At 41.5% G+C, this 19634-nt stretch overlaps 1 protein-coding gene across 1 annotated transcript; it reads right to left on the reverse strand.

Annotated features, from left to right (window-relative positions):
• Positions 1 to 1023: 1023 nt before the first annotated feature.
• Positions 1024 to 17903, reverse strand: LOC140817970 (glutathione S-transferase T2-like). Its single transcript, XM_073177763.1, has 2 exons — positions 17511 to 17903; positions 1024 to 1767 (listed from the first exon to the last, which is right to left on the reverse strand). The coding sequence occupies exons 1-2, from the start codon at positions 17901 to 17903 to the stop codon at positions 1024 to 1026; spliced, it is 1137 nt and encodes a 378-aa protein (XP_073033864.1).
• Positions 17904 to 19634: the final 1731 nt, after the last annotated feature.

The raw sequence follows: 19634 nt of genomic DNA on the forward strand, positions 1-19634 counted from the left end.
AACACAATATATAATAATATAGCTTACTTTGATGCTCGAAAATCAGGACAACTTCTTGCTCGAGCTTCGGACAGATTTTTGCTCGAACTTATGCTTGAAACTAAGTGGCTCTTGCTGCTCGAAATGGCCATTATTGGCTCGAAAGTTGACAGAAATTTGCCTGCTCTTTGGTATGATTTCTCCTCAAGGATATGCATGGTATTCATAGATCAAAATTAGATTTAAATAATCCCTTTTTATTGGCCTTTATACGCATGAGATTTAAATTAGGACTCGATTGATAAAATAAATTGAATAATCCACAGTATTTCAGAATTTCTTTATTACTTTTGATCGATAGTAAATATTTTTTTTCTCGGAATATAGAAACTGTATGTTAATAATGATTGTATATTATTAGAAGTTTAAAACTAAGAATATTCCACACAAAATCTGATTTTATAAACATAAATTATCTAATAAAAATGACGATTGGATTTAGAAGAATGGATATTGTGACCTACGTTGAAAGGTTATTAATTGTCTGACCTTGGTTGGTGGAGACCGCTAAGGGCACCCGCATTGGTGGGTGTTATAACACCCACCACCTCATCAAAAATCGTGGGGTTCACATGCCACATACACATTACATTAACACATCTATTCTCTCACATTCATTTTAACATTCACACTCATTATTTGTGGGTCCCGCTGTCCAGTCATTCATCTTACTATTATTTTACATTAAATAAATATAATTTCAATTTTTTTACACATTTTAAATGATTATTATTTAAAATAAATAATATTGTTATTATTTAAAATAAATAATATTATTTATTTTAAATGTATTTATTACGTAAAATAATTTTATCTTATATTACGAACGACATCTATTTAAAATTAATCAAATAATTGAAAAGTACAATAATCGAATATTACAATAATTGAAAAGTACAATACTCCAAAATTACAATAATTGAAAAGTACAATAATCGAAAATTACAATAAATAAAATTACAAATTCCATCTCGCCCTAATCTTTTAATATAGATGTTCGTGGAGGCTAAGTTGCGCTTCTTTCATTTGTGAAGTGTCTTTCGAAAGGATTGCGTATTCCTTTAGTTGAACTTTGGCTAAGGCAGCTTTCGCTTTCATCTCATCAACTTCGAGTTGTTTTTGTTTCATTTCAACTTCAACCTTTTTTACGCTTGTATACTCAGTAAATTTTGCAAACATTTTGTCCAAATTAATCGTCATACCTTCAATGTCAGATTTCATTTTCCCTTTTCCCTTTCTCTTTGCTGCCTTATGACCCATTGGACGAGTTTCTTCTTCATTTAAGTCTACATGTAGACTTGCATCTTGGTTAGATGAGGTGTTGCTTGCCCCTGACTCTGAGGTCCTCGCCTTCTTTGTGCTAACAAGGTGATCGACGGACTGTGGAGTAAACATTGGCCGGTCTTTTACGATTCTCCACACATGCTCGAGATTAAATGCAACGCCGTTATTTTCCTCACGATATTTTTCATACGCAAGCCGCAATATATCCTCGTCACTGTGGCCGCTACGATACGCACTATATACACTATTGTAATTTGCATTGAAGCGATATACCTTTTTTTGTATGGTATTGTGCCAGTGCAATCGTATGACACTTGCAATTCTGCTGGGTGTACCTGGAGTACGATTTTCATTGTAGTAGCTTGCAACACGTCCCCAAAAAGCATCCGCCTTCTGATCGTTTCCGACAATTGGTGTAATGCCCGGAAATTTAATCTCAGTAATCTGTAATACTTGATTTATAATTGATAGGATTACAAAAGGATTAATCGGGACATTGAGAAAAGAATTAGAAATGAAATGGTGAAGGTGAGGCCGAGGGGACACCGCACCTGCGGCCTAGGAAGCACCGCACCCGCGGTTGTGCTTCGGGAAATATTGTGCATCGAGATCGTAGGGTGACTGCACTCGCGGTGCTAACACGACCGCACCCGCGGTGCAGGACCGCACCCACGGTGCAGCAACGACCGCACCCGCGGTGTTGCGTGTCTTGCGGAAAATGAGCCACTTGCTGTGATGCATGCGCGAGTTGTCTATATACATATATATATATATATATATATATATATATATATATATATATATATATATATATATATAGCATTGTTCTTCGAAAATCAGAACATAAATCGAGAAAAGGTCTGAAGAAGAAAGGAGAAAATCCTTACGTCTTTTCTGAGAAATCCGTCCGTCTGATTTTGAATCCGACTTCGGTATTGAGTTCCTGGCTACAACTGGACGTAAGTTTTACTACGTTTTGACATGTTTTAGAATTATGATATTGTCAGAACTGAATGGAACTCATATATGTTGTTCTTGACATATGAGACATTATAGAATCGAAGTCAGACTAAGAAACAGACTGATTATGGAATTGTTATGAATTTTAGGGTATATTGATTTATACCAGACAGATCTGAATTGTGATTGGATTACAGATTGTATCAGATATGGGTTATGGATTGTAACTATTATCTGTTGAATCGGTATTGACGGGGATATTGAAATTGTACCGTTATACCGTTGATTTGAATTAAATCCAGATTCATCAGATTGTTATTGAGTTGAACGGTATATTGACATGAGATTATTGATATTGTCATTGCCAGACAGGCTGTGAGTTCAGGACATCGACTGAGCCAGAAACCGACGAAAGAAAGGTATAAGTCAATGTGGTATTGGGAGATGGACTTGAGTCGATTTGGACTTGGGTTTCCCTAAATCACATACTTTACTTTATTGCATTGATATTTGCATTGAATTGATGATATACTTGTTCTCTTGATTTTAGATGACAGGTAGTAGACGATTTATCTTGTGACAGAAGTGCCGGATAGTGGTGGTATCGCCACGGCACATTGCACGATGTCTCAAGATAGGATATTAAAGATAGAACTGCATTCCATGACGGATAGGTCAGGACACCGGATGTTTGGTTATATCGAGTAATAGGAAATGGGAATTCGTCTATTACGGAATTCGATATAGGAATACCAGGATATTGGTTATATCGAGTAATAGGAATACGATTCCTTCTATTACGGAATTCGATATAGGAATACCACATCTGGAAACCGTGATCCCTAGACTAGGATTGAGTCTAGTCTGAATTATGAGTAATGTCGACAGTTTGATTTGATATTGTTTATGTTTCAGATTTTGATACATATTCATGTTACCTGATTACATGCTTTATATTTGTTTATATGATTGCATGTTTCATTGATTTATACTGGAGATTATATTCTCACCGGTATATCCGGCTGTTGTCTTGTCTGTATGTGTACTTGACAACAGGTAGGACAGGTCCAGGGTCGAGGAGATGAAGAGCTAGATCGTGATTAGAGTGGTGGCACCGGACTTGGACTAGATGTAGGGTTGAACACTTGACTTTAGTTTTTAAACCCTAGTTTGAATAAATGTTGAAATACAGGATTTGTATTTTTGTATACTGATATGTATATATGTTTGTATGACACTACGTTCCGCACTGTAGTTTAAAAAAAAAATATTTAGACCCTGTTTTAATTGATTAATTAGTCCCAATTATGATTAAGAACTTGATTAGCGTCCGGGTCCCCACAACAGGTGGTATCAGAGCGATAGATCCTTGAGATTGAGATAGGAGCTAGTGAGCGGGGTAGAATGTGTTTTTTTTCTGCTTTTGATTGCTAGCATGATTTACTGCTTTATAATACATGTTTATCTGTTATCTGATTTGATTTTGGAAACATGTATTATTGAGAACGAATCACAGCCGATTCTGGATCAGCAGTAAGATGATCGGAGAAGGACTGAAATAGAACTTTGGGTTGGGATTGCTAATCCTTTTGATTTCAGATATGCCTCCGAGAAGAATACCAGAACAGGGGAGTACATCGAATCCTCCCATGGATGTGACACCTACAGCAATGGAAAGATTGCTGAAAAGATTTCAGTCATTTCATCCACCGACTTTGAAAGGTACGGAGAACTCCGTGGAATGTGAAAGTTGGTTGGACGATATTGAATCGTTGTTTGAATCTTTGGAGTACACTGGGGAAAAGAGGGTGAAACTGATAATACACCAGTTGCATGACGTTGCTAAACACTGGTGGATCACGACTAGAAGGGCATTGGAACAACGAGGTACGGCCATTACCTGGAATGTGTTTAAGTCTGAATTTTATCTGCGGTTCTTCCCAGTATCTTATAGGAAGGACAAGGGAGCCGAGTTTGCAAACTTGAGACAAGGCCAGTTAAACATTGAAGATTATGTGGCTAAGTTCTCTACGCTGTTAAGATTTGCTCCCCACGTAGCTGAACACGATGAGGCCGTCGCGGACCAATTTATAAATGGCCTGAATCCAGAAATATTTACTTTGGTGAATACCGGGAGGCCAAACAATTTCACCGATGCCTTGAACCGAGCCAAGGGAGCTGAAGCAGGTCTGATGAGACAGAGAGAGGCTTCGTTTGTGCTTTCAGTATCGGGATAGCAACAACCACCTCCTCGATTTGAAGGTGGCAGCAGCAGTAGCAGGAAGAGAGATTTCTTGAGGGCTAGAGGGAAGCAATTCAAGAAATCTGGTACTAGTTCGTCCAGTTCGAGTGGCTCTAGACAGATTAGTCAGGGCCAGAGCTATACAGGACCGTACTGTGATACTTGTGGAGGGAGGCATTCCACAGATCAGTGCCGAGGAGTGATTGGCAGCTGTCGTATTTGGGGACAGCAAGGACACTTTGCTCGAGTGTGTCCCCAGAGGAGTGCCCAGGGATCGCAGGCAGCTGAGTCATCGGGATCAGTGGCTCAGGCAGGTAGACGACCATCTGCCGTTCATACTTTTCAGTCAGCACCGCCTACTCAGTCACAGCAGAGGCCAGGAGGGGGCCAGTGTAGTATCCCGATGCCTAATTTGAGTTAATTATTGGATTAATTATATTTCGGAGGGTTCGGATCGTCCGATCAGGGTTCGGATCGTCCGAGCCAGGTGGCTGGACCCGTGGAAGACATGCAGGGTTCGGATCGTCCGATCAGGGTTCGGAAGGTCCGAAGTGTACCGGATCGGATCTTCCGAAGTGGATCGGATCTTCCGATCGTTGACTATAAATAGAGGCGCGAGGCTTCACTTTTTACTCGCCAATTTCCGAGTGTTCCAGAGCGTTTTAGTCGTTTCTGATGGGTTTCTAGTCTTTTCCCGAGGTTCAGGCACTAGCGGGGAGCTACTGGTTTTGTAACGGAACTGTGCTCTAGTTGGGAGCTAGCGGCATCAGTGGGCTGACTACGGACGCAGGCTTGAGTCTAGGGCTGATTGCTAGGATCTACTGGATTGAGGTACGAAAGTACTATCCGAGATATCCTGGTCGAGTATACATCCTTATATGTGTTGCATGATTATTTGCTGCATTGATATATGTCATATGATGCATGCTATTATGTCGCGTTTATTACTGCATGTTACATTTCATCTTGAGCCGTATCTCTTTCGAGATAGCCTTTATTGTTGAGCTGTATCTCTTTCGAGATAAGCTATATCTTGTGGGGCCGCTCAGCCCTGTCTTGTGGACGCATGGACACCGAGAGTACACAGTGGCCGACGGGTCCGGAGGGCTTCGGTGGTCCGGGACATTTTAGGTCCACGTCTGATCTTGTAGTGGATGCAGTGACCCAGAGGAGTACCGCGCGGCACTATCCACTTGGCGCCTCTAGACTGAGCATATTGAGATCTTTTGTGACTCCTGTTTCTTGACTACCCTGGTATCATATCATAGCATGTGCATTTCATATAGGCTTGTATACTCATGCTTTTGTACTGAGCGTTCTTATCGCTCACGTCCTCGGTTTTGTTTATCTTGGACACCCCATTCCCACGGGGCAGACCTCAGGTTGGATGGCTCAGGAGGAGGATGAGGAGGACGTGGAGTAGCCGGTTGAGTTATTTCTTCAGTACTGCTTTGTTTCGATATGGTTGTACCGCATACTTTCATTTTTAGTTTGAGTTGTTCTGGATTTTCGATTGGGTTGTATATCTATCATTTGTTGACCTTTTCCGCCATTATCTCTGATTGTTATTAATTAAGTTAATTGCATGCTTAATTCTTGTTTAGTAGGTGATTCTGGAACGGGTCACTACATTTATGGTATCAGAGCATGCTTATGATTTTGGGATATAGATTCTGTTTTGGGATTTTCGTTGACCATTTTACCATTTTCCCCATTCTATCTTGTAGCGATGGCTGACCACTTTGGTGATGAGAGTAGTCAGGGGAGTGTAGGTCGTTGGGGTGACCAGGACGATCGTAGGCGTCATCGTGAACATCGCCATCGTCGTTATGGCCCTAGGCGTTTTGAGATGCACCGTTTCATTCAGATGGGGCCTAAGCCTTTAGTCAGTGGTGAGACTCCCGATGTTGCTGAGGATTGGTTAGAGCGCATGGAGAGTTGTTTCCGTGCATTCCAGTGCACCGAAGAGCAGCAGATGGAGACCCTTAGTTTTCTTCTCGAGGGCCGTGCGCGCAAGTGGTGGCGATCGACTTCTGCGCCGATAGTCCAGTCTCAGGGTAGGGTGACTTGGGCCGATTTCCGTGCAGCTTTCATGCAGCTATATTTTCCTCCAGCCCTTCGCCAGGCAAAGACGATTGAACTTCTGAATCTTAAGCAGGGTAGTATGTCTGTTGATGCATATCAGCAGAAGATCTTCGAGTTGTTACCCTTTGCTCCTCATATTAGTGGCAGTTCTGAGGCCAAGTATGACCATTTCCTTCAGGGTCTTAACCAGGAGATCTTTGATCGAGTCACTGTTTGCGATAATCCTACTTCTTATGATGGATTAGTGAACCGGTGTCGCCAGGCAGAGATCAGTCTCTAGCGTGGTAGGTCTATTCTTTCTTCTAGACCTCCGAATATTTTGAACCCTCGATCTCAGTCTTTCAAGAAGTCAGGTTCTTCTTCTTCTGGATCTGGATCTCGGTCTAGCGGTGTTTTTCGCTTTGGTAAGAAAAAGGTTTCTTGTGTGCATTGTGGGAAGAACCATCCATCGGAGCAGTGCCGATCAGCCGCGGGAGCTTGTTTTCAGTGCGGAGAGATGGGTCATCTTAAGAAGAATTGTCCTCAGTTGCGAGGTGGAGCAGGATCTGGTTCCGGATCTCAGACGACTGTTCAGCAGAGGATGCAGGGTCAGGCAATGGGTAGTTCAAACCTTCGACCTCGTGCCCAAGGTCAGGTATTTGCGCTGAACTAGGATCAGGCTGCGGATGAGTCAGGGAGAGTCATAGCAGGTACTTTTTGTTTATGCGGTATTCCTGCTTTTGTTCTTATTGATACCGGAGCATCACATTCATTCATTTCTGCACGATTTGTTAAGCGTCATAAGTTACCGTATGTTTCTCTAGACGTCATTCTTTCCGTTTTTACTCCGATGGGTCATTCGGTGTTAGCAAAGCGTCTAGTGATGGGTTGTCCCTTAGATTTTGAGGGTAACGAATTGACTGCAAATCTTATAATCCTAGAGATGGAAGATTTTGATTGTATTTTGGGTATAGACCTATTGACTACCTACCGAGCTACTGTGGATTGCTACCAGAAGCTTGTTCAGTTTCGTACGACTGAGAGCTCTAGTTGGTTTTTCTATGGTGAGGGAGCGCGACCTCCGATGCCAGTGATATCTGTTCTGAAAGCCTGTCGTGCTTTAGAGTCGGGCGGGGAAGGCTACCTCATCTATGCGATTGATTCGTCCACAGGTAGTGTTGGTATAGATGATATTCCAGTGGTTTGTGAGTTTCCTGATGTTTTCCCAGATGAGATTCCTGGTTTTCCTCCGATTAGAGAGGTGGAATTCGGCATCGAGTTAATGCCAGGGACTACACCGATTTCTCGTGCCCCCTATCGTCTTGCTCCGTCAGAGATGAGAGAATTGAAGCAGCAATTGCAGGATCTTCTTGATAAAGGTTATATTCGCCCGAGTGTTTCACCTTGGGGAGCTCCAGTCTTGTTTGTCAAGAAAAAGGATGGATCGATGCGATTGTGTATTGATTATCGCCAGCTGAATCGTGTGACGATCAAAAACAAGTATCCATTACCTCGTATTGATGACTTGTTCGATCAGCTTCAGGGTACCTCTGTTTACTCCAAGATTGACTTGCGATCGGGTTATCATCAGATGAGAGTCAGAGATGATGATATTTCCAAGACTGCATTTCGTACTCGATATGGGCATTACGAGTTTCTAGTTATGCCATTCGGATTGACAAATGCGCCAGCGGTGTTCATGGATCTGATGAACCGAGTCTTTCGGGATTTTCTAGATCAGTTTGTTGTGGTTTTCATCGACGATATCTTGATTTATTCTCACAGTGTGGAAGAGCATATCCATCACTTGAGGATGGTGTTGCAGATTCTTCGCGAGAATCAATTGTATGCTAAGCTGAGTAAGTGCGAGTTCTGGATTAATCGTGTAGTATTCCTTGGACATGTGATTTCCAAGGAAGGAGTTTCTGTGGATCCTAGCAAGATTGAAGCAGTGCTAAATTGGTCACGTCCGATGACAGTGGCCGAGATCCGTAGTTTTCTAGGTCTGGCAGGGTATTATCGTCGTTTCATCGTGAATTTCTCTCAGGTAGCTAGACCATTGACGCAACTTACTCGGAAAGATGTTCCATTTGAGTGGTCATCTGAGTGCGAAGATAGTTTCAGAGAGCTTCGTCGACTTCTGACTTCTGCACCTGTTTTGGCGTTACCGTCAGGATCTGATGGTTTCAGTGTTTACACCGATGCCTCTTTTCAAGGCTTAGGGTGTGTGTTGACGCAGAATGGTCATGTGATCGCTTATGCTTCCAGACAGTTAAAATCTCACGAGGAGAAGTACCCTATTCATGATCTAGAATTAGCTGCTATTGTGTTTGCGCTAAAGATCTGGCGTCATTATTTGTACGGTGTTCAGTTTGAAATCTTTACTGATCATAAGAGTCTGAAGTATCTGTTCACTCAGGCTGAGTTGAACATGAGACAACGTCGTTGGATGGATCTACTTAAAGATTATGATTGTGTGATCAAGTACCATCTAGGTTCTGCGAATCTCACAGCCGATGCTCTTAGTCGCAAGGTGAGAGCCTCTGCACTTCAGACCAGTGCTATGTCTAGTACTGTCCAGGATTGTTGTTCGTTGGGGTTTAAGTTCAAACATCGGAAAGGTATGGAGAGCATTCGTGTTGCTACCATTTTATCTGAGCCAACTTTGTTCACTCGGATTCGAGATGCTCAGATGTCTGATCTCAAGACTCAGAGATTAGCTCGGTTGGTTGGTGGAGATAGTAATTTCCATTATCAGTCTAATGGTCTTCTGTGTTTGTCTAATCGGGTTGTAGTACCAGAGGATGATACTTTGAGGGAAGAGATCTTGTCTCAGGCTCATCGAAGCAAGTTGAGTGTTCATCCGGGAAGCAACAAGATGTATAAAGATTTGAGGACACGATTTTGGTGGAAAGGGATGAAGCGCAGCATTTATCAGTTTGTCTCCAAGTGTCTAGTTTGTCAGCAGGTTAAGGCAGAGCACCGTCGACCGGGAGGATTATTGTTGAACTTACCTATTCCTGAATGGAAGTGGGAGCATATCGCGATGGACTTCATTACTCACTTGCCTTTGTCTTCGAGGAACAGTGATGCTATTTGGGTAGTGGTGGATCGACTCACCAAGTCTGCTCATTTTCTGCCATATAACCGTGATTTCACTTTCGATCGTATGGCTCGATTGTATATTCAAGAGATTTTACGTTTGCATGGAGTGCCAGTCAGTATTGTTAGTGACAGAGATCCTCGTTTTACCTCACGATTTTGGGGTAGTTTCCAGTCAGCATTGGGTACTTCACTAAGTTTGAGTACGGCTTATCATCCAGAGACCGACGGTCAGACAGAGAGGACTATCCGTACACTTGAGGATATGTTGCGAGCTTGTGTTATGGATTTCGGAACCCCTTGGCAGGATCATTTGCCTTTGATTGAGTTCGCGTACAACAACAGCTATCATCGTAGTATTGGTATGGCACCATTTGAGGCGTTGTATGGGCGACGTTGTCGTACTCCATTATTCTGGGACGAAATTGGGGAACGACATGTTGAGGGACCGGAGTTAGTCCAGCAGGCTATTGATAAGGTTGCAGTAATCAAGAAGCGGATTAAGACTGCTCAGGATCGACAAGCGAGTTATGCGAACACCAAGCGTCGACCTCTTCAATTTCAGCCAGGTGAGAAAGTGTTTCTCCGAGTTTCGCCTTTTCGCAGGATTTTGAGATTTGGTCTCAAGGGTAAGCTGTCTCCGAGATTTATTGGTCCATTTGAAATATTGGAAAGCGTGGGAGATTTGGCTTACAGACTTGCATTGCCGCCGTACCTATCAAGTATTCATGATGTGTTCCACGTATCTTTGTTGAGACGATATGTAGCAGATGAGTCTCACATCTTGCATCCCTTTGAAGTTCAACTTGATTCGGATTTGTCTTACGTGGAACGACCAGTTCGGATTCTAGATCGCAAAGACAAGGTGTTGCGGAATAAGATCATTCCTCTTGTCTTAATTCAGTGGCAGCGCAGAGGCACTGAAGAAGCTACTTGGGAACTAGAGAGTCGTATGCGGTCAGAGCATCCAGAGTTGTTCTAGTTGTAGGATTTTCAGTTATGATTGTAATTTCAGTTGTACTTTCGGTTGTAATTCATTCTTAAGTTAAATGTATTGTGATTCAGAATTGTCATTCTTCAGACTCGATTTCGTGGACGAAATCCTTTTTAGGGGGGGAGAATGTAGTATCCCGATGCCTAATTTGAGTTAATTATTGGATTAATTATATTTCGGAGGGTTCGGATCGTCCGATCAGGGTTCGAATCGTCCGAGCCAGGTGGCTGGACCCGTGGAAGACATGCAGGGTTCGGATCGTCCGATCAGGGTTCGGATCGTCCGAGCCAGGTGGCTGGACCCGTGGAAGACATGCAGGGTTCGGATCGTCCGATCAGGGTTCGGAAGGTCCGAAGTGTACCGGATCGGATCTTCCGAAGTGGATCGGATCTTCCGATCGTTGACTATAAATAGAGGCGCGAGGCTTCACTTTTTACTCGCCAATTTCCGAGTGTTCCAGAGCGTTTTAGTCGTTTCTGATGGGTTTCTAGTCTTTTCCCGAGGTTCAGGCACTAGCGGGGAGCTACTGGTTTTGTAACGGAACTGTGCTCTAGTTGGGAGCTAGCGGCATCAGTGGGCTGACTACGGACGCAGGCTTGAGTCTAGGGCTGATTGCTAGGATCTACTGGATTGAGGTACGAAAGTACTATCCGAGATATCCTGGTCGAGTATACATCCTTATATGTGTTGCATGATTATTTGCTGCATTGATATATGTCATATGATGCATGCTATTATGTCACGTTTATTACTGCATGTTACATTTCATCTTGAGCCGTATCTCTTTCGAGATAGCCTTTATTGTTGAGCTGTATCTCTTTCGAGATAAGCTATATCTTGTGGGGCCGCTCAGCCCTGTCTTGTGGACGCATGGACACCGAGAGTACACAGTGGTCGACGGGTCCGGAGGGCTTCGGTGGTCCGGGACATTTTAGGTCCACGTCTGATCTTGTAGTGGATGCAGTGACCCAGAGGAGTACCGCGCGGCACTATCCACTTGGCGCCTCTAGACTGAGCATATTGAGATCTTTTGTGACTCCTGTTTCTTGACTACCCTGGTATCATATCATAGCATGTGCATTTCATATAGGCTTGTATACTCATACTTTTGTACTGAGCGTTCTTATCGCTCACGTCCTCGGTTTTGTTTATCTTGGACACCCCATTCCCACGGGGCAGACCTCAGGTTGGATGGCTCAGGAGGAGGATGAGGAGGACGTGGAGTAGCCGGTTGAGTTATTTCTTCAGTACTGCTTTGTTTCGATATGGTTGTACCGCATACTTTCATTTTTAGTTTGAGTTGTTCTGGATTTTCGATTGGGTTGTATATCTATCATTTGTTGACCTTTTCCGCCATTATCTCTGATTGTTATTAATTAAGTTAATTGCATGCTTAATTCTTGTTTAGTAGGTGATTCTGGAACGGGTCACTACAGCCAGACCGCGAGCCAGCCTCCTAGACAGCAGGCCCGATTGTTTGCTTTGACCGAGGAGCAGGCACAGGATGCACCTGATGATGTTGTGGCAGGTAACTGTTTTATTTCTGGTTATCCTGCATATGTATTGATTGATACTGGTGCATCGTATATTTTTATTTCTGAGAGGTTTGCATTGAGTCGTGCATTACCAGTTGAGTCATTGTCTGCGGTAGTGTCTGTTTCTTCCCCGTTAGGAACAGGTTTGATATCAGTGAAATCTGTGAAACCTTGTATACTGCAGTACGATGGACATACGATTGAGCTAGACTGTATTGTGCTGGGTTTATCTGATTTTGATTGTATTGTCGGTATCGATATGTTGACCAAGTACCGAGCTACAGTTGATTGTTTCCACAAGATAGTTCGATTCAGACCTGAGTTGGCTGAGGAGTGGAAATTTTATGGTAAGGGTTCTCGTGCCAGAATTCCTTTGATATCTGTAATGAATATGACTCGATTATTGCAGAAGGGAGCGGAGGGATTCCTGGTATATTCAGTTGACTTACTGAAAACGAGCCCATCATTGGCGGACTTGCCAGTGGTGTGTGAGTTTGCTGATGTCTTTCCAGATGAGATTCCTGGATTGCCTCCGATTCGAGAGATAGACTTCAGCATTGAATTAATGCCAGGAACAGTTCCGATTTCGAGAGCTCCATACAGGATGGCACCGATTGAGTTGAAAGAATTGAAAGAACAATTGGAGGATTTACTGGCCAAGGGGTACATTAGACCGAGCGTATCTCTTTGGGGTGCTCCAGTACTGTTCGTGAGGAAGAAAGATGGGTCGATGAGACTTTGTATCGACTACCGGCAACTGAACAAGGCAACGGTAAAGAATAAATATCCCTTGCCTCGTATTGATGATTTATTTGATCAATTGCAAGGTTCATCTGTATATTCCAAGATCGATCTGAGATCTGGATACCATCAATTGAGAGTCAGGGACTCTGATATCTCAAAGACAGCATTCAGAACCAGGTATGGACACTATGAGTTTATTGTCATGCCGTTTGGTTTGACGAATGCACCGGCGGTATTTATGGGATTGATGAACCGCGTCTTTCAGAAATACTTGGATGATTTTGTTATCATATTCATTGATGATGTATTAATTTATTCAAAGAATATGATTGAGCATGCTAATCATCTGAGGACTGTGTTGAGAATTTTGAGGGCAGAGAAACTGTATGCTAAATTGTCGAAATGCGAGTTTTGGCTGGAACAGGTTGTGTTTTTGGGTCACATTATATCGGGAGACGGTATATCAGTTGATCCTAGTAAGGTTGAGGCAGTGATTTCTTGGCCGAGACCTACATCTGTGCCGGAAATTCGCAGTTTTATGGGTTTGACAGGATATTATCGCCGATTCATTAAAGATTTTTCGAGTATTGCCAAACCGATTACGCAGTTAACCCAGAAGAATGCTCCATTTGTGTGGACCGAAGACTGTGAATCCAGTTTTCTTGAGTTGAAAAAGAGACTGACCAGTGCGCCTGTGTTGACGATTCCTTCAGGCACTGGTGGATTTGTCGTTTATTGTGATGCATCTCACCGAGGATTGGGTTGTGTTTTAATGCAGCGGGGGCATGTGATTGCTTATGCCTCGAGACAGCTGAAACCCCATGAAACTCGTTACCCAATTCATGATCTTGAATTGGCAGCCATAGTCTTTGCACTGAAAATATGGCGACACTATTTGTACGGTGAGAAATTCGAGATATATTCTGATCATAAAAGCTTGAAATATCTGTTTTCACAATCTGAATTGAATATGAGACAGCGAAGATGGCTGGATTTATTGAAAGACTTCGATTGTGAAATCAAGTATTATCCAGGGAAGTCCAATGCAGCAGCTGATGCACTGAGTCGAAAGGTATGTGCACTATCCTTATCGACGATTGGTGATCGAATTTGATTGAAGACTGCTGTTTGTCTGGATTAGCCTTTGAAACAGATTGTCAGCCTCTGAGATTATGTGCGATTCGAGCTGAACCGGCATTGATATTGAGAATCAAAGAGGAACAGAAGGTTGATCAGAACATACAGAATTCGATTTCTATGGTCAGAACGGGACATCGATCGGAATATCAGGTGAGAAATGGCATTTTGTATGTGAATAATCGTCTTGTTGTGCCGAATGTTTCAGAGTTGAGACAGCGAATACTGTCAGAAGCGCACAACAGTCGTTTTAGCATTCATCCTGGTGGCAGGAAAATGTATAATGATTTAAAGACACAGTATTGGTGGAAACAAATGAAATCTGATGTGACTAAATTTGTAGCCAAGTGTCTGAATTGCCAACAGGTGAAAGCTGAAAGAAAGAAACCAGGAGGATTGTTGCAGAGTTTGTTCATTCCTGAATGGAAATGGGATCACATTTCCATGGATTTTGTGACACAGTTGCCGAGATCCTCCCGAGGTTGTGATGCGATTTGGGTCGTGATTGATCGATTGACCAAATCTGCATGTTTTATTCCATACAAGATGACATATAGATATGATCAGATGGCTGATATCTATGTCCGAGAAGTGATTAGATTGCATGGAGTGCCGAAGTCGATTGTTTCAGATCGTGATCCTCGTTTCACTTCGCACTTCTGGCAGAGTTTACAGCAGGCTCTAGGTACGAAGTTACATCTGAGTACCGCATATCATCCACAGACCGATGGACAGTCAGAGCGGACTATCCAGACACTGGAGGATATGCTGAGAGCCGTAGTGCTTGATTTTAGCACTAGCTGGCAAGATGCATTGCCACTGTGTGAGTTTTCGTACAACAATAGCTATCAGACGAGTATTGAGATGGCACCATTTGAAGCGTTGTACGGAAAGAAATGCAGATCCCCATTATATTGGGATGATATCTCTGAAGTTCCTGAGACTGGACCGGATATGATCAGAGATATGACAGAGAAAGTAAAGTTGATCCAAAAGAAAATGAAGGCAGCTCAAGATCGACAAGCCAAATATGCCAACCTCAGACGACGACCGTTGGTATTTGAGGCTGGAGACAAAGTATTCCTGAAGATTTCACCTTTCAGAGGAGTTGTCAGATTTGGCAAGAAAGGGAAATTCTCTCCAAGATATGTTGGTCCATATGAGATTCTTGAAAAGATAGGAGATCGTGCCTATCGAATTGCCTTGCCGCCTTCATTATTTGGGACACATGATGTCTTTCATGTATCTATGCTGCGGAAATATCTCCCTGATGATTCTCACGTGATTCAACCAAACGAGACTGAGCTGGATGAGACATTGAGTTATGTCGAGAAACCGATTCAGATTATTGATCGGAAAGAAAAACAGCTCAGAACGAAAATGATTCCGTTGGTGAAAGTTCAATGGACTCGTCATGGCGTGGAAGAAGCCACTTGGAAGACTGAGTCTGATATGAGACAGGAATTCCCAGCATTGTTCACTTGATATAAATTTCGAATACAGTGTATGTATATACTCCTTATTGATATGATAGATTGCCTGTGATTTCGAGGACGAAATCGTATCTTAGGGGGGGAGGAATGTAATGCCCGGAAATTTAATCCCAGTAATCTGAATACTTGATTTATAATTGATAAGATTACAAAAGGATTAATCGGGACATTGAGAAAAGAATTAGAAATGAAATGGTGAAGGTGAGGCCGAGGGGACACCGCACCCGCGGCCTAGGAAGCACCGTACCAGCGGTTGTGCTTCGGGAAATATTGTGCATCGAGATCGTAGGGTGACCGCACCCGCGGTGCAGGACCGCACCCGCAGTGCAGCAACGACCGCACCCGCGGTGTTGCATGTCTTGCGGAAAATGAGCCACTTGCTGTGATGCATGCGCGAGTTGTCTATATATATATATATATATAGCATTGTTCTTCGAAAATCAGAACATAAATCGAGAAAAGGTCTGAAGAAGAAAGGAGAAAATCCTTACGCCTTTTCTGAGAAATCCGTCCGTCTGATTTTGAATCCGACTTCGGTATTGAGTTCCTGGCAACGTAGGCTACAACTGGACGTAAGTTTTACTACGTTTTGACATGTTTTAGAATTATGATATTGTCAGAACTGAATGGAACTCACATATGTTGTTCTTGACATATGAGACATTATAGAATCGAAGTCAGACTAAGAAACAGACTGATTATGGAATTGTTATGAATTTTAGGGTATATTGATTTATACCAGACAGATCTGAATTGTGATTGGATTACAGATTGTATCAGATATGGGTTATAGATTGTAACTATTATCTGTTGAATCGGTATTGACGGGGATATTGAAATTGTACCGTTATACCGTTGATTTGAATTAAATCCAGATTCATCAGATTGTTATTGAGTTGAACGGTATATTGACATGAGATTATTGATATTGTCATTGCCAGACAGGCTGTGAGTTCAGGACATCGACTGAGCCAGAAACCGACGAAAGAAAGGTATAAGTCAATGTGGTGTTGGGAGATGGACTTGAGTCGGTTTGGACTTGGGTTTCCCTAAATCACATACTTTACTTTATTGCATTGATATTTGCATTGAATTGATGATATACTTGTTCTCTTGATTTTAGATGACAGGTAGTAGACGATTTATCTTGTGACAGAAGTGCCGGATAGTGGTGGTATCGCCACGGCACATTGCACGATGTCTCAAGATAGGATATTAAAGATAGAACTGCAGTCCATGACGGATAGGTCAGGACACCGGATGTTTGGTTATATCGAGTAATAGGAAATGGGAATTCGTCTATTACGGAATTCGATATAGGAATACCAGGATATTGGTTATATCGAGTAATAGGAATACGGTTCCTTCTATTACGGAATTCGATATAGGAATACCACATCTGGAAACCGGGATCCCTAGACTAGGATTGAGTCTAGTCTGAATTATGAGTAATGTCGACAGTTTGATTTGATATTGTTTATGTTTCAGATTTTGATACATATTCATGTTACCTGATTACATGCTTTATATTTGTTTATATGATTGCATGTTTCATTGATTTATACTGGGGATTATATTCTCACCGGTATATCCGGCTGTTGTCTTGTCTGTATGTGTACTTGACAACAGGTGGGACAGGTCCAGGGTCGAGGAGATGAAGAGCTAGATCGTGATTAGAGTGGTGGCACCGGATTTGGACTAGATGTAGGGTTGAACACTTGACTTTAGTTTTTAAACCCTAGTTTGAATAAATGTTGAAATACAGGATTTGTATTTTTGTATACTGATATGTATATATGTTTGTATGACACTACGTTCCGCACTGTAGTTTAAAAAAAAAAATATTTAGACCCTGTTTTAATTGATTAATTAGTCCCAATTATGATTAAGAACTTGATTAGCGTCCGGGTCCCCACAATTGGATCATCGCTGATAGTGACAAATGATCTCGCTAAAACCTCTTCTTCAACTTTACTCCATGTTGACCGCTTTCTCCTACCAGCAGCGCCAGAATCCGCCTTATCCAAATTCGGAAGTTCGATTGGGGATTCACGGTCAGAAAGTTGAGTCTCCGGAACAAAAGTTGGAGTAAACGGTTCATTTTCTGTCGGAGATGTAAAAGGCATACCGGTTGCACTTGGATTAGATGAATATTTTGGTGGATATGGATTATATGGATAATTTGGTGGATATTGACCATATGGATAATTTGGTGGGTATGGATTATGTGGATAATTTGGTGGACAAGGAAAATATGGATAATTTGGGGGAATTTGTGAATTTTGGGAAGAAGTATTTTCCTCCGGCATTTTTTGGGAATTCACGAAATTCATAAAAAATCCTCGGTTACTTTCATCCATTTTCGAGGAAAATAGGATAATAGAAATAAATTTTCAAAATAAAATTGAGATGATGAAAATAGTAGAGAGAATTTTTTTAGAGTGATTTGGTTGTGTGAATAATTGAAATAAGTTGTATAAAGTGATGAGTATTTATAGATGAATTTTCGAATTTTTTTATTAAAGTAGCCGTTTACTAGCCGTTGAATGTGCAACGGAACTTTGCATTTAGCGACGGTGTAAAATATCCGTCGCCAATCAGCGACGGTTTTTTTCGCCAACAGCGACGGGTTTTCGTAATTCGTCGCTAAATGTTCAATTCAAAACACGTGGGGCCCGCATGTCAGCAAATCAGCGACGGCTATAAAAAAGCTGTCGCTAATAGCGACGGTTGTTTATAAAACCGTCGCTAATTGGCCAATTTTTTTATAATGCCCACTCACATTGGAGAGGGTGTTAAATGGGTGTTATAACACCCATTTAACACCCCATTGTGGGTGCCCTAATAAATATTGATTTGCCGCGTATGTTTTTATAGTTTTAATAGATTTTTTAAATACCATTTATTAATGAGCTAAATAAAAAATCTCTCTCACAAAAATTGATTAATAAAATAGTTTCACAAAATTTTTTGTATTAAAGTTTTATATTACTTTTAATATATTTGATATTCTTTAAATTGTTGATTTTATGATCTGTCATATACATTTTAAGCATGTTGTGTGCGTAGTTACCGACACTGAATACAAAATTTTAAACAATAATATTAGGGGGAGTTCGGCATCCAACGTACACTCAAAATATAAAAATAAATTTGGTGAAGCAGCCTCTTACGACCCCTTTATTTCATTGACAAAGCTCTATAAATTCTCCATCCAAAAACAGTAATCCATCTTTGCAATTACTCCATTATTTGTTTATTGTCTTGCTAGCCATTATCGTTTCTTACACAAATTCTCAAAATGGCCTACACCTTCCAAATGGGCAGAAACCGAGCTAATATAAACACGGTCATCGACCTAGGCATCGAGTTTTGTTAGACTAAGTGCCCAGCGAACCAACTTGTGGCTGACTTTATTGGCTCTAATGTAAAACGATATTTGTTTTAATAATATTTTACGATTTTAATGAATAATAATATTTGTTTTGTATGTATACTAATACAAGGTACATAGATAAGGTTCTTGAATATATAATAGGTATCATGAGTTCTGTCTTGCAATGTAAGATCTTGAACCTCATTAAGTGTACCATATATTTTAAGCAGATTTCTAGTCGATTAATCAGTCGCCTAAAATAAGGATAAATGTTGATTGAGTTTGATACTAGCATCTATGATAAAAATTCCATATTCTATTGATAAGAGCATGAAGATGTTCATTCATACAGATAGATGTTCATATGATGATCCATGGAAAGACCCTTCCTTGGACTGTTCAAGTAGTTCTTACTTATCGAGTGGAATAGTCCGCAGTTATGGTTGTACACCATTAGTCGTTTGACCCAGTTTAATTTAGATGATGTATATATTAGCATGCACTTTGATCCGTTTATCGACTACATTTAGGGTCGTAAGGTGGCGAGGTTGGGTGTTGTTTCGAAATACGTAAAAACAAATATATTGTAGTTGAGGATTCACCGTTTGCCTAAAGGTAAAGATATCCTATGAGTCTGATGAGTTAATAATGCAAGAAATTTTTG

This window comes from Primulina eburnea, chromosome 17 (genome assembly GCF_022965805.1).
Source record: "Primulina eburnea isolate SZY01 chromosome 17, ASM2296580v1, whole genome shotgun sequence".
Classification (NCBI taxonomy): domain Eukaryota; kingdom Viridiplantae; phylum Streptophyta; class Magnoliopsida; order Lamiales; family Gesneriaceae; genus Primulina; species Primulina eburnea.